The sequence below is a fragment of the Nannospalax galili genome, unplaced genomic scaffold (genome assembly GCF_000622305.1).
Source record: "Nannospalax galili isolate Female #2095 unplaced genomic scaffold, S.galili_v1.0 scaffold286, whole genome shotgun sequence".
In the NCBI taxonomy this organism is placed as follows: Eukaryota; Metazoa; Chordata; class Mammalia; order Rodentia; family Spalacidae; genus Nannospalax; species Nannospalax galili.
In genome coordinates, this window is record NW_008359442.1 from 11,181,583 (window position 1) to 11,196,258 (window position 14,676).

General features: G+C 49.8%; 1 protein-coding gene across 2 annotated transcripts in view; it reads right to left on the reverse strand.

The window, feature by feature from the left end:
- Ttc7a (tetratricopeptide repeat domain 7A) overlaps positions 1–14,676 on the reverse strand; it is a 120,935-nt gene that overhangs the window by 37,808 nt on the left and 68,451 nt on the right. For both annotated transcript variants that reach the window (XM_008823055.2, XM_017795592.2), the window contains exons 12-15: positions 9,976–10,093; positions 8,971–9,028; positions 7,715–7,787; positions 3,005–3,165 (exon numbers count right to left, since the gene is read on the reverse strand). In XM_008823055.2, the coding sequence (XP_008821277.1) occupies positions 3,005–3,165; positions 7,715–7,787; positions 8,971–9,028; positions 9,976–10,093 (410 nt within the window). The remainder of the gene's footprint in view (positions 1–3,004; positions 3,166–7,714; positions 7,788–8,970; positions 9,029–9,975; positions 10,094–14,676) is intronic.

The window sequence follows — 14,676 nt, forward strand, 5'->3', positions numbered from 1 at the left end:
GACTTGGTCCTACCCTATGGTCACTCAATAGAGCTTGTGTGTGTGTGTGTGTGTGTGTGTGTGTGTGTGTGTGTGTGTATGGACTTGGCTATGAGACAGATTTATTTTCTCACATTCTGGAGGCCTGAATGTTCTGTATTTTTTTCCGGTTGGTTTTGTAGCTCCTGAGTCTGGGAACTGATGGGCCCATGTTAAAGAATTATTTTCTGCTGGGCGTGGTGGCACATGCCTGTGGTCCCAGTACTTGGGAGGCAGAGGCAAGCAGATCTCTGTGAGTTCAAGGCCAGCCTGGTCTACATAGTGAGTTCCAGGACAGCTGGGGCTACAGGGAAACCCTGTCTCAAAAAGACAAAAAAAAAAGAATTATTTTCCTTTCTATACTGACCCCTAATTAAGCAGACTGGGTGGGGGATGCTACTCAGGGCAAGGCATACTCATCTCCGAGTGCTCTGAAGCAAAACTAGGGACGGGGAACAAGAGCACACAGGGTCTCAGCCTCTAGGGCTCCTGACAACCCTCATTACAGTGTGTTGTCTCTGTAGGCAAGCGGTTCTCATGGCAGAAGCTGCCCCCTTAAGGCTTCTGACTGAAGACAGAACCACCGATCCCAGGCAGCTCCTTGCAAGCATCAGGTGGGGTGTAGGAGGAAGCTCCAAAGAGGGGGCACGGTTGGGCTGCACACGAAAGCCATCTCCCTGTCCATATGTACAAAAAGTTCTCGGTCAAGACCACTCATGGGACTCCTCCTAGGGGTTGGGGGCACATCAAGCTCAAGGCCAAGATTCTTCTATCCATCTATGAGGACACTCAGATGAGGTGAGAGGAAGGGGCGGAGGGTGTGTTGGGTAGAGCAGTAGGGCTCACTTACACTTTGAGGGGGAGAAGGGGGCTGTTCAACCAGCCCCAGAACAGGAAGAGTGGGGAGAATGAGGCAGACCCTGTTCCCTGGTGCATTTCCTATGGTTTGGGGTTCAATCAGATTTTTAACGAGGGAGTCAGCCTCCTGTAGCAGGCAACAGGAGGTGCACTGGACTGGTAGACCATTCATCTCAGAAGCTATGAAAAGATTCCAAGCAGCGAAACACCAGACTCAGGAATAGAATGCTTATTCTATTTTGTGGGACTAGGGGCACAAAGCAGGACCAACTAGGTAGGCCACAAATCTCCCTTTACCTCCATCAGTATAGCTCTGCTCCTCTCGGGTTCCCATTTCTATTTCCATAGAAGGTCTTATTCAGAAAGGACTTGCCACTAAAACAATGTTTAACAGTGAACCCCGCCCAACATCTCGTTTCTTGTGTGATGCTACTCAGCACCCTACCACCCACCATGGGAGGGGAGTCCCTTCCCTTTCTACACTACGGTACTAAGCCTTTCTGCTTGAGCATTTCTCTTCCCATTTAGCCTGACAGAGTAAATACAAATATGCACAGGCACATAAAGACATATAGACGCACACACACCCCAGCATGCAAGCCAACAGCAGTGAGTCAGAACCAGACAGGTATGGGGATAGAGCTTGGAAAAAGCAAGGTGCTAGTGTTGGGAGTGGAGGGAGTGGAGGCCTTTCCTTTTGTTTTTTTTCACCATATATAAATAGGGCCTGTGAGGGGTCAGCAGATAAAAGTGCTTGCTACCAAGTCTGATGATCTAAGTTTGATCCCTGGGACCCACCTGGTGGAAGGAGAGAACTGACTCCCTCAAGTTGTCCTCTAACCTCCACACATGCACTGTGGCATGTGTGCACCGCCCCCATAAATAAATAAATAAATGTTATTTTCATTTTTATTTTATGTGTATGAGTGTATTATCTACATGTATGTAAGTGTACCCATGTCATCCAATGCCCACAGAGATCACAAGAGGGAAATGGAGTTACGGACAGTTGTTAGCCATCATGTAGGTGTGAACAGAACCCAGGTTCTCTTCAAGAGCAGCCAGTGCTCTTAACCACTAAGCCATCTCTCTGGCTCCAATAAATGTAATTTTTAAAAACAAATAAAATGTTATCACCTGGTATTGCTGTATAGTATCTGGGATTCCTGAGACAAGGAATATTTTATTTTATAAAATAAAATACAGCTGGATCAAGGTTTAGAATCAGGGTTATCCCTTCCACATAAGGACGGACTATCAAGGGGGCCATAACTCTGCTTGCACCTGGCTGTGAGCAGCTGGCACTCACCTGGGCAGGATGGCAGGGGACTGGGTAGGGTCAGGAGTTGGGGTAGGGGTGCTTTAGGTTGTAGGCAGGGGACAGTATGGACAAGGGTAAGCAGGGCAAGGCTCAGGGATCATAAAAAGATGACTTCTCCCTAGATCACTTCCACAGAGCCATGATGCAGCTTTCTGCTTTAGCTGGTCCCATTCCCTGGTGACTTAGTTCAATGATAGTAGGTCCTTTCAGTAGGTAGGAGGAGACCTGCTCCTGCTCTACCTGCTGCTGCCTAGGCCCAATGCAACTTGAATCCTGCTCCCAGAAGCAGATGTGACCGGTGCAGTAAACACGGAGGAACAGGGCCACCCTGGAGGAAGATAACCAACCATACTCCCGGCTTCCAGCTGGCCTGCTTGAAGACAGAGGGAGGGTTCTGCTGGCCTCCAACAACACAGCCAGCTTTAGAATTTCATCACTGGCTGGCTGTGTCCAGGTCATGATTAAGTCACATGCCTTGCTAAAGGGTGCCCTCAAGAGGACTACAGCGCTGAGTGAAAGGACTGTGCCACACACACGCATTCCAGCAATTCTCTCCCATGGGCCTCTAGCCCTGATGAATGCCCAGGAGTAGCACAGCCTCATCATTCCCCACCCAGAACTCTTGGTGTATACTACCACAGCCCTTCGCCAACCTCAAACCACCTTGTCTCTCCACCCAGGAAGTATCCATCCAGTGATCACTTATTCTCTGTGTACTAGGCTGGCAATGTGACAAGCTGAGGTGTACACAGGCAACTATCCAGTAGCCAACAACCCTCCACCCAGCAATGTCCCTAGGAAACTCACTTGAAGTTCTCGGGGTACTCAGCAATGGCCATGTTGATGACATCTAGGGCATGCTGGTAGTGCTTCTGGGCAGAGAAGAGCAGTGCTAGCAAATGGAGAGCATTGACATCATCCCTGCACACTGTCAGGACCTCCTGCAGCTGTTCCATGGCACTGGAGATCTGCCAAAGAGACCGCCAGCTTAGGGATTTTCCCCTAAACTTGGTGCCAGGTGCCAGCTATGAAGTAGTGTGGCTCAACTCAAGTGAGCCCAGGGTTGTACAGGGAGCAAGGTGCTACAATAAAACATCCCTCAGACAGCCTGGCAAGGGACTTGGGCAGACAGTGGGAAGCACTTCTAATGGGAGGAGTGGACACCTTAGGGAGAGGCTGTCTGCATGTGTAGAAGCCCCTTCCCAGAGCTTTGTTAATGGAGATCAGTAGACTCCCACTCAAGGGAAGGCAATGAAGAGGGAAGATGTGCAGTGTGACCAAAGGCAGGGAAGCAGCAGAGATGAGAGGCAGGAAAGGGGGAGCGTGCCCTCTAATGTGGGTAGTGTGGGGCCTAGCTAGATGCTGGTCTTGGTATTTGTAATTTTTGCTTTTCAACTCAATAATTATTAAGCCTGTTTCTACAGTAGGATTGGAGGATGAAACCAGATTACACAGAGTCACAAAAACCACTAATGGAGGGTCTAGGAAGCACACATACTGCTTTGAGAGTCGTGTAGGCCAGCCTGGGGGAGGGTGGGCAAGAACAGTGGGAAGGGGTACATTCACTGCTCATGTTAACTTATAGGGTAGGACTTTAACACCTTTCCAGAACTGGCCACTGAGGGCACCGGTGGTTGGCACCTGTGGCCATGATATTGTCTTCAAGTACCAACAGGGTCTGGGCTCAATGAGCTTGCTATCATACCCCCACAAGGCCACACATCTTGCCCTGCTTGCCAGGATGGACTCCTGTTATAGCTTGGTCCAGGGAAGAATGTGATCATCTCTGTTGGAGATACAATTCTGAGCACAACATGGCTCAGGATAGATCACAAGATCACCTTGAATGCTGTTCTCTATCCAAGTCCACTTGAGCATCTCCACCCATCTGCTGCTCAGCCACAGAAGTCAGTAAGCTCAGCAAACTCTCAAGGCCTGTGAACCCTTGGCAGGATCTGGAAACTTTCCACAAGCATTAAGGATTGAAAGAAATTCTGGCCAGACACCAATGTAAAAGCTTCTTCAATGGAGGCTGAGCTGCCCTCGTATCTACAGCAGCTCCTTTAGTTGTCCCACATGACCTGCCAGGTGACCCTGCACTCCCTACACCAGCTTCTACCCACTATTTGAATGACAGGATCATGCCACTTAGGATCTGTTGGGGTGTCGTAGAAAGCAGTATCATGTTTGTGAATTTGAAAGAGCTGGGTCCCTTGTCCCTGAGGCTTTTGTCTCTGGAATTCAGTTTCCCTATTTAGGTTAAGCATATGCCTTACCTCAGATGGGTTATCAAATGCACCTTCCCATCCTAAGAGGTTGAGCATTGCAGATCTGGTTAGTACAGGGTGCTAAGCTCACAAAGACTGCTAAGGCCACACTGGTTAAGTGAGGGGCCTGATACAGCCCATCCAAGGTTAAGGTCAACCTCTTTTCACAATGTATATTCAGGGTATAGCAGTGTCCAGCCTATCATCTCCTTCCTACCTCTAGACTTCTGGCATTCCAACCTGGCTCAGTTCCACAGAAGGCATGAGGCATCTCCCTACTCTTCAGCGAGTGGCACCCTCTACATATAGTTCCACTTCCTGTTGAAATGCCCATCTCTTCCTTTGCCAAACTCTCAGCCTCCTGCCTCTAGGGGGTATAGAGGCAGTGACTAGGTAACCAGAACAGAAGGTTGGAAGAGAACATAGTAGTAGGCAGAGGGAGGAGGGTTAGGAAGGCCTGGCCCTGTTATAGAAAACTCATTAGCTACAGACCTGGCATGGACCAGGCCCTTCTGTGACTGTTATGCGATGCTGGGGAAAAATAATCTTACATGGGACGGATGGAGAAATACCTCTCCTACTTACTCACAGGCATAAGAGTTTGGGCTCTGTGGTTGGGTGTGAGTGTATATCCCAGCTCTGCCATTGCCCCCAGGCAAGGTGGAAACACTTCCCTGGGCTGCATTTCCTGTTACATCCTGTTACATCCCTCCTGGGATGGCTGTGAGGCTGAGGTATGAGACGTGTCCAGCAGAGCATTAGCTCAGCAGACTCCACAGCTTTTCTTTCCCTCTTCTAGCCTCCCAAGGCCCTGCAGCAAAGGAAGTGATAGGATTCTTCCTCCTAGTCCTGTGGCACATGCTCCATTCAAGCCCTAGCCTGGGAGTTGCAGTTAGCTCTGGCCACTCTTTCCACATCATGGCGCTTTGATTTTTTTTTTTTTTTAATGCAGCCCTGAGGACTGAACCCAGCACCTCTAAATACTAAGTATTGAGATTAGTTTACCGTTGAGCTATGTATGGCAGAAAACCTGACACCAGCCTCTGATGCTCCCTGTGGAGCACTGAGTTCCCAGTGTGCCAGTCCCTATGGTCTCCTCCTAGTCTCTGATCAGGCCATAGGCACTAAATGCCTGGCCCAGAATTGTGCATAGATGAAGGAGAGTATGAGGGAGCTAAGATCAGTGTGGCTACCAGCTTAGCCTGTCTGTGGCTCCCCAAGGACATTCCTGGCCTTGGACAGACCCTATTATCCTTGGCTGGGTAACCAAATTCCCGGACATCACTGTTCAGCCATGCTCTGGGCAGGATGTGCTAGGTGGAGGGCCTCAGAGACCCAAACAGGGGAACGCACTAGCTTAGAGTCCACTCAGAACTCAACCTCCTGAGACTGCCAAGACCTGCGGTACCCAAGGAAGCAGCACCAGGCTTCACTGGCCTGGAAGTCATCAATCTTGGAGGATGGGTGCTATTCATCAAAGATGAGTGAATAATTAAAGAGATTAAAAAATGCATCACCAAAGGTTTATCATTAACTTGATTGGCAAGAAAAGCACCAGGTTCTTTTACAGAGGGCTAAAAATAAAGCAGTCTCAGGTATCTCTCTGTCTCATGCCAGGAGCCGAGTGATGCTCCTGAAGGAGACGCACACAGGGACTCAAGGCCTGGTCCAGGGCCTGGAAGACAGGATCGTGGGTGCAGCATGGAGATGGCAGAAGGCTGGATGAATCACAGGGGAGGGGGTGGTGCGAGAGGAAGAGAGAGAGAGGCAGCAGACGACAGCAGAACTGACAGAAGGGCTGCTGGGGAGAAAATGGCTGAGACAGAAGGACTCAGAGTGACAAGTCAAAATGAATAGGCAGGTCTGGGACAAGGGTTCAGGCGTGAAGCAAGAAGGAAGGGGTTTTAGCTGTGAAGGCCACCATGCAGTGAGAAGTCGGGACAATGTGGGCTCCAAGGGAGGGTGATGAGGGCAGAAGGCAGAGCCCCATTGCCCTGAGATCAGGAGGAACAGCTGGCTGAATTGACAAAAGGTCAGATGTGATAGTAAGACTAGACTCCTAGCTGGGATCAAGATGCCCAGGACCCTATCTCCAAGTGGGCCAGGAGCTTCTTAATTGAGGCAGGGTGGACTTTAGATCAAAGGCCCCTGGCTCTACCAGTTCTTAGGTACTTAATTCAGGAAAGCCTGGGTTTCTCAGGTATGACATGGAGCCATGCTGTCCATGCATCAGAAGTTTAAGAGGATGATGAGGCAGTACCCAAGTAGCTAGGTTACCTCTCATTGTCTGTGGATGAATGTGGACTTCTCTTTTTTCCTGTGGTTTGGTTTCTTGAGACAGTATCTTGTTATATATTCCATGCTGGCCTGGAACTCATTCTGAGGCCTAGGCTTTTCTCAAACTTAGAGGATCTTCCTGCCTCAGCCTACCCAGGATTGGGAATGCAGGTGTATACCACCATGCCTGGGTGCAGACAGGGCTTATGAAGCTCCCCCCACCCCGCCCCCCAGCAGCCTGATGCTCAGCCTGTTTCCTAATGACAGGAGAGCTACGCTGGGGCCCTGGGTCATCTACAGTCCCTAGGCAGTCAGGGGATTTAGAGTCAGCATGAACTGGGTCAAGGCCACCAGAGATGCTCAGAGCCCCAGTCTGAGTACTACAGGGTACATGAGATCAAGAGACCCCAAAAGGCATGGAGTTGCGGAGTACTATGACAGTCAGGGTCCCCTGGCACTGAGTTCACTGCTCAGTGTGGGGCAAACATGGTCTGCCTGGAGAGCTGTGGATAGTGGTGGTTGTCATCCTGGGGCAAAGGTAGTATAGGGAGAAGAGAGAAGGGCCTTATTGAACCCCCAAGGTCCAGGTCTGAGAGTGATGTCTTCAGGGTCAGAGGAGCTTTGGGTTACACAGAAGCCCACCCAGAAGTAGTCATAGGTCCCAATCACTCTTCCCCAAGGTCAGAAGGGAGTAGGTATGGTCACTTATCCACTTCTCAGGAGACTACAATGTTCTAAGGAAAGTAAGGGCAGAGAATAGTCCTTTCCTGTGTGCCCTAGGTAGGCTGAGGTGTATCCACAGTGACTGCATCTTCACTAGGCCCCTCTGAGGAAGGGCACAATGATGCTAACATGAAAGATAAAGACACTCAGACCCGACAAATCTCTTGTAAAGGGTTACATAGCTGGTAAGCAGAGTTGCAAGGAGGAGGTCAGATGCCCCAATCTGAGGACTAGGACTGTGACAACCCACCTGTCGGACGAGGGCCAGTTGCAGGGAGACATAGAGGATGATCTGGGGGTCGTCGGGTGCCAGTTCCTGAGCTCTGCATGGAGAGAGGGAGTCACAAATCAGTCAATTGAGCAGCCATCGTGTGGCCCACGTCTCCAGCATGCTAGCCTTGTGTGCTATGTGCCATGGGGCGATAGGGTGGGAGGTTCTGCCCAGACGAGAGATGATGGCTCAGAGGTCCACAAGCAGCCCAGGGGAGGGGACAGTGGCTCAAGGAGGGTAGGCATAAGCTGAGGTTCAGCAACTCTGAAGAGACAGACCACAAAGGAGGACAGGATTAGAGGTAGGGGGAAAAGTGTGCATATCTGTGTATGGCAGGCCTGGCTGTTTCCCCCTGAGCATCTGTCAGCCTGGCTATGGCTTTCCTACTAAAAGAAAGGAACACTGTCCTGAGGATGCAGGGCCTGTGAATTGCCAATCTGAATTGGAATTAAATGCTGGTGGGGAAAGGCAGGGGGGGATGTTCCACGTGTTAGCCAGTGTCAGAATATCCTGACCAGAAATTCCACATACTCCAATAAATGTGGTACCAGCAGTCCTTGTCAGGCTCTCTTTAGTAACATGCTTCTGTCACATCAGTGCAGGGGAGAGGTCAAGAAAGTGGGGGCTCAGAGGAGGCCCCATGGGCCAGGCCAGGAAAGGGAAAGAGAGGAGAGAGGTTCAGAGGCTCTGGAGGCCTACAATAAAGAGGGGCTACACAAGGTTGGGCCTGAGGGAGGCGCTTCATTGCCTTCTTCCCTTCCTGACCCCAGGAAATCTCTGTAAAGCTGAGGATGGGAGGTTCTTGCAGCCGAGGGGTGGTCAGAGAGAGCCTAGAGGGTGGCCAACACCACTTCTGAGCTCCCTGCTACCTGTAGAACACCTTGCACAATGCTTTTCCTGCTCTCTATAATGTAAGTATAAGAGCAATATTGAGCTCAAGGTTACAGATGCTGTAAATCAGTTCCTAGCCGACCACAGGGCTCTCCAGTGTTGAAGGCCAGCACTGAAGGCAAGGTTGCCTGCCTCAGCAACCTGCCCGTGTTTGCTGGGTGACCTCTTAGCACTTTGGTTTCCTCATCCATAAAAGGGAGCTAGAAACCTCCATTTAGCAGATGGTGAAGCTTAATGATGGGACCCTCCATTCCATCAGAGGACCCCGTGAAGAAAAGCATGTGAAGGTGCCACCTGTGCCATCCAGGCAAGAGGGGCTCTGCAGTGGGCGGAAGCCTCCTCACCTTTCCAGCGTCTGCAGTGCCTTGCGGTGCAATTCATCTTGTTTGGACTTCAGGGTGGCTGCAGGAGATAGGATGGATTGAGGGGTTACTGAAGAGGAACCAACCCCCCTCCTTGGCCCATTCCCAGGGCACAGGAATACTGCAGGAAGCAGCCCATTAGGACCCTGTCTGCCAATCTCAAGGTCCAATAACAGGGTTCAAGTCATGGAAGACTGCTTTGATGAAAGTAGACTGTGACCCAGGAATTGGGTCCTCACTAGCTCAAGCACAGATGGTGATGACTCAAGACCCCATGACTCATGGCATGAGGAGCAGGAGACAGCTACTACCAGACTGTCATATATGGCTTCAAGGGTCCCTGAGGCCACATACACAGGGCTGACACAGGGGGACATGGGCAAAGGCTGGGTAGGGGCCATCACTCCCTTCCCCCTAGACTTCAAGGACATAAAAGTCAGTGTTTCTCTGCTCAATGTGGGAGGCAGAACTGGCAGGTATGGGAACCAAACACCATACCCAGAGCAGGAACCCAAACTTATGAAGCACCTGCATGTACTGGGTACTGTGTCATGTGTTAAGTATGGATTTCAATGTCCCCAAAAGATTACTGCAGTGCTAAGGGTAAAGACAGGCCTGTGAGAAACAGAAGGAAGCCACCGTGAGTTGGAGGGTTGATGGCACTGCAGACAGGCAATACCAAGCACTGCACAGAGGAGGGCAGCCTGGGTGAGGCTGGAGCTGAGACAGGGCCTACATAGTGACAGACCTGGATCCATGAGAAGGGACGGCATGTTGGTGGCAGTCCGAGAAAGAGTGGAAATGGAACTGGGGGACGTGTATGCATGTGTGTGGTGGGGTGTATGTATGCATGTACTTATCCCAGGGAAGTGTTAGCATCTGTGGGGAGTAGCAGAGAGGGGTCACTAGTCGGAAAAAGATGCCTCAGAGGCAATTGGAAAGCCTGAGTCACCCCCAAATAGAGGCCTCTGAGGGCTGAGTGCTCACCATCGGTGGCCTGCAGACTATAGGTGAGACCCAGGGCCAGGTAGCCTTTGGGCAGGAACTCTCCTGCTTCCTCGCCAAGGCCAATCACCACCATGGCAAAGTGCTCCGCCTCTTCCAGCTGCAAAGAGGAAAAGCAGAGGTCACTGGGGAGGGCTTTGTTGTTCTGAGCACGGTCATCAGCCTAGGACACTATCAGCAGCAAGTGCAGACAAAACAATTCGTCACACATGGGTAGCATGACCAGAGGCCAGGTGGCTTGTTCAGACCATACAACTACTAAGTGGAAGAACCAGCTGTTTATTCTACCAGCAAGTGACTCCCTGGACTGGTTCCCCCTCCAAGGACCTAGTGCTCAAGGTCAGAGGTGCCAGCACTCCCACAGAGACACTTCCCTTGTCTGGGAGGCCCATTGCCCCAAAGATTGCTGTATAGAGAGCATGAACCCAAGACAAGGCCAGCGTGTGTGGCTCCTTCCTCATGTAGTCTCTGTAGGGCCTGCTCAGTAGACAAAGGGGAGTTGGGGTAGGCCTTGGGAAATGCACCTTGCTGGACATAGCCAGCCCTACAGAGCAGGCAGGCTCTCACACAGGCTAGTCTGGAGCGCTCACCCTCCCTCCCTCCCTGGGCAGGGAGTTTGAACTTTCAGAGGAAAAAGGCCCTAGGCTGTTTTTGTCCTGGGAGCAGGGGGGGCTGTTCCAGTAGGAAAAGGACCAACTGGTGCAGGTCATATGGGCACATACCATCACACACAACATGAAACACAAGAAGGCACATGAAGCAGCCCTTAGGACACTCTGCACCTTTTGCTGCAGTCAAGCCAGCTGGGGTTCAGGAATGGGGGCTAAGGCTGTACCCATTCTCACTCATGTGTCTCCACCAATCTCACCTGCCTGCCCCCAACCTGCTTGTGTCTGGCATGACAGCATGCCGGTGTTTGTGTCATTCAGGACATCAGCTCCCAAAGAAGCCAGGGTTGCTTCCTTCAACCCTCCCCCTATTCCTGCCCAGTGCCACTAGACATCCATGCCCCAACCATAGTTATCTCCTCTTTTGAGAGGATCACACAGGGAGTCACCAGTGGAGGCTAGATTCAGACTCATGTTGGCTTCTGGCAAAGTCAGTGCTGCCTGACCCTACCTCTGTCCCTGATTGGGAGGAGTAGAGCATCTTTGACCATTGGCCACATCTGGGGAAGGTGCATAGGTTTTATCTCTTTCTGGAGTTTGGAACTGAGGCCTTGAGACAGAAGTTAATAACCATGGAGAGATAACTGGGATGAGCCCCCAGTTTGGACACGATGAACAAAAAAGAAAAAGAAAAAAAAAAAAAAAAAAAAACAGAAGAACCCAAACCCTGAAGGAACAGAGTATCCATTGTACAGGGAAGGAGGGAGGGAGGGAGGGAGAGAGGGAGAGAGGGAGAGAGGGAGGGAGGGAGAGAAAGGAAGAAGAGGAAGAGGAGGAGGAGGAGGAGGAGGAAGAAGAAAGAGGAGAAGAAGAAAAGAGAAAATTCAGGAGACTCATGAACACACCATGTTCCTACAGGGCCAACAGCATTTTGAGTTCTACTGCCACCCACAAAACAGGCTTTCTGCAAGTGGAATTGCTGCAGTGATTATAAAGGGAAAACATTACAAAGGGAAGACATGGATACTCTAGCTAGCAGAGGAGAATGCTGCCACAGCAAAAACTAAAACTAAATTGAAAAAGAACACTTTATGAGGCTCTATCACCTAAGCAGGTATGGGAACCCTAAAGTCCAAGAATTCTACTTTACCACCTTGGCTCTGAAATACTGGAGCCCCATCTAGGCTCAGAGCCAGCTCCTGACTCCCATGTCAGCTCTCTACAGAGGCAGGGCAGCTTGCTCCAGTCCTTAGAAGTCATAACTAGGCCTCAGTTCCCTCTTATGTAAAATGTGGACAATGGTATCTCCATCATAGGGCTGCCTGGAGGACTGAGCAGTGCTTGACTAGTTGTCAAAGCTTAGTAGCAGTGATTATATGTGTTGTATGTATGTATCACAATTACTGTGTGTATATGTGTGTGTATGCACATACCAATCACACATCATCTCATGACAACTTTGCATGTGATACCAAAGAACCTCTGGAATCCAAAGAGAGGACATTAATACCCCTGCCCTTTGTCTCTGGGCCTGATTCTTCATCACAGAAAAGCAGTGGTTAGAGGAAAAGCAGGCGACGTTACAGCCCTACTCAGTCTGCTCGGCTGGGTGTTTAAGCTCTCTGACTCCATCCATGGTCTAAGATACACATGCAACCAAAAGACCTACTCACTGTCACAGGCTCACCCCTCCCATAGGTGGTAATGAATCAGTATTTTCCATCTGGTCCTCTTATGGTCTATTCCAATTTTTCTTTTAAGTGTCCTATTGCACAACCCACTAAGCCTCAATCCACGAGCTGAAAATATTTGAATCTGATGGCTGTTAGCTGCCTAACCTGTACCTCTACCTTCACTGCCCTCCTCCTCCCAAGGATCTCAAGCGCCCTTTTCAGACTCCAGACACTTCCTCCCATAGCCTCCAAACTTAGCAGCTGCTGGTTCTCAGGGGCTGTTGTTTCTGCAACCAGCTCAGGTTGTGGCACTGGGCCCTCCTTGCTTGTTAAAATACTTCTAGATGAGGGATTTCCAGAGTTCATGTCATCTCCCCCACCTCCACATAATACATCATCTCTAATGCTCTCCTCACCCTGGGCAGCCATGTAACCTTGCCACGCCACCCAGGGAAGGTCCTCCCTATTTCCTATTTCTAGAGAGCCTGAGCCAGCCAGGCAACACAGCGGGAGGTTTTAAGGAACAAGGAGCTTATGTGAGCACCACCCCCAATGGCCAACCAGTTGGGAAGTGGCAGAACTGCATTTCCTGACCAGGTCTGAGGGATTTATGACTGCCCTCTGCAATTTCTCATTTTTTGCCTCTCTGATACTTTAGAAAAAGGATGCATTGTATGGTATAACACTTGGCTGGTTTAGTTTTGCTCTTCGTAAGTGAGGAAACACTCTGTGCCTTCCCAAGTTCTTCTCTCTCTGTTGGTTTCCTAATTTGGTCCCTGCACAGCAGGCTCAGAGCTGAGCTGGCACGCTTGCTGGGGCTCAGGGCCACCTTCCATCTCAAAGGCGGCTTCATTCACCTGCAATGGGCCAAAGAGAGTTCACCCTGCAATTTTCCACCCTCTTCCTCTTTTTCTGGAGACTAGAGGAAGCTCATTTATGAGCCTGCAGGGCTCCGTTTAAAGAGACCTCCAGTTTCTCCCTAGCACTTTCCCATAGGGCCAAGAGCTACTCTGAAAAATTTACTTTTTTCTTTTAGGAGGAGTAGGTACTTCCTAATTTCTGCAAGTCAGCGACAGGAGAGCCAGCGTTCATCTTCCCTACTTCATGAACAATCCATCTTCTTGATTCTGCCCACCCCTGAATTTGAAAAATGAAGGCAAACCCACAAAAGCACACTCTTACTAAGTTTGTTTACTATTCTGAAGGGGCTGTAAAGAGCAATAGGGACTATTTGTCCAGTACCTGCAATGTGCCAAGTGGAGGTTCATCTCCTGAGGTTCACAGCCACTCTATTACAGTGGACATGACTGTTCTCAGATTACAGATGAGGAAACTGAGGCACAGAAAGGGTAAATTACTCACCCAAGGTCATATAGTTAGTAAGCAGGTAGGCTAAGGGACTTGAACCTTACCTATAATCCTCCTCAGCCTATGCTCTTTCCAACACCCCTGCTGCTCCCTCAGGGGACACATGCCCCATGAAAGACAAATCACAGACCCTTGCAAAGGTAAGCATGCCTGCAGCCCTTTTCACAACCTCCTCTGTTGTCTGTGATACAATATATAAGCACACCTGTCCTGTATGTTTCCTATCTTGGTTCTAGCTTTAAAATTTTTTAAAAATATATTTTATCTATTATTTTTATTTTATGTGTACGAATGTATTGCCTGCATGTATGTGAGCACACCCATGTGGTGCAATGACGCGGAGGTCAGAAGAGGACTTCGGATTCCCCTGGAACTGGAGTTAAGGACAGTTTATAGCCGCCACGTGGGTGCTGGGAATTGAACCCAGGTCCTCTGCAAGAGCAGTCAGTGCTCTTAACCATTGAGCCATCTCTCCAGCCCAGCTTTAAATTTTTTTTTAAATTTTGGGGCTGGAGAGATGGCTCAGTGGTTAAGAACACTGGTTGTTCTTGCAGAAGACCTGGGTTCGAATCCCAGCACCCACATGGCAGCACCCAACTATCTGTAACTCCAGTCCCAGGGGATCCGATGGCCTCTCTGCCCTCTGTGGGCATTGCACAACACAGGTGAACTCACCTACATGCAGGCAATACACACATACACATAAAATAAAAATAAGAAATTATTACCAGAAGAAATATTGCTAAGAGGCCCAAGGACATTTTACCTTTTAGCCAAGAAGCTGGCTACTTTTCTTTGGGGTCTTTTTATCCTAAGTGCCTAGCGAAGTCCTACCTCCTATTCTTACATCATCGTCTGATTATCTAATCCCTTAAAGATTTTAGGGTTACCTTTTCAGAGGGAGTAATGTTAGAGTAGCAAAAGGCCGCATAAAAAAAGAAAGAAAGAGTACAAGAAGTTGTCAGGAAAAAAATGATGAGGAGATATGGGAGGAGTTGGAGGGGAGGGAGTAGGCATGGATTTGATCAAAACAC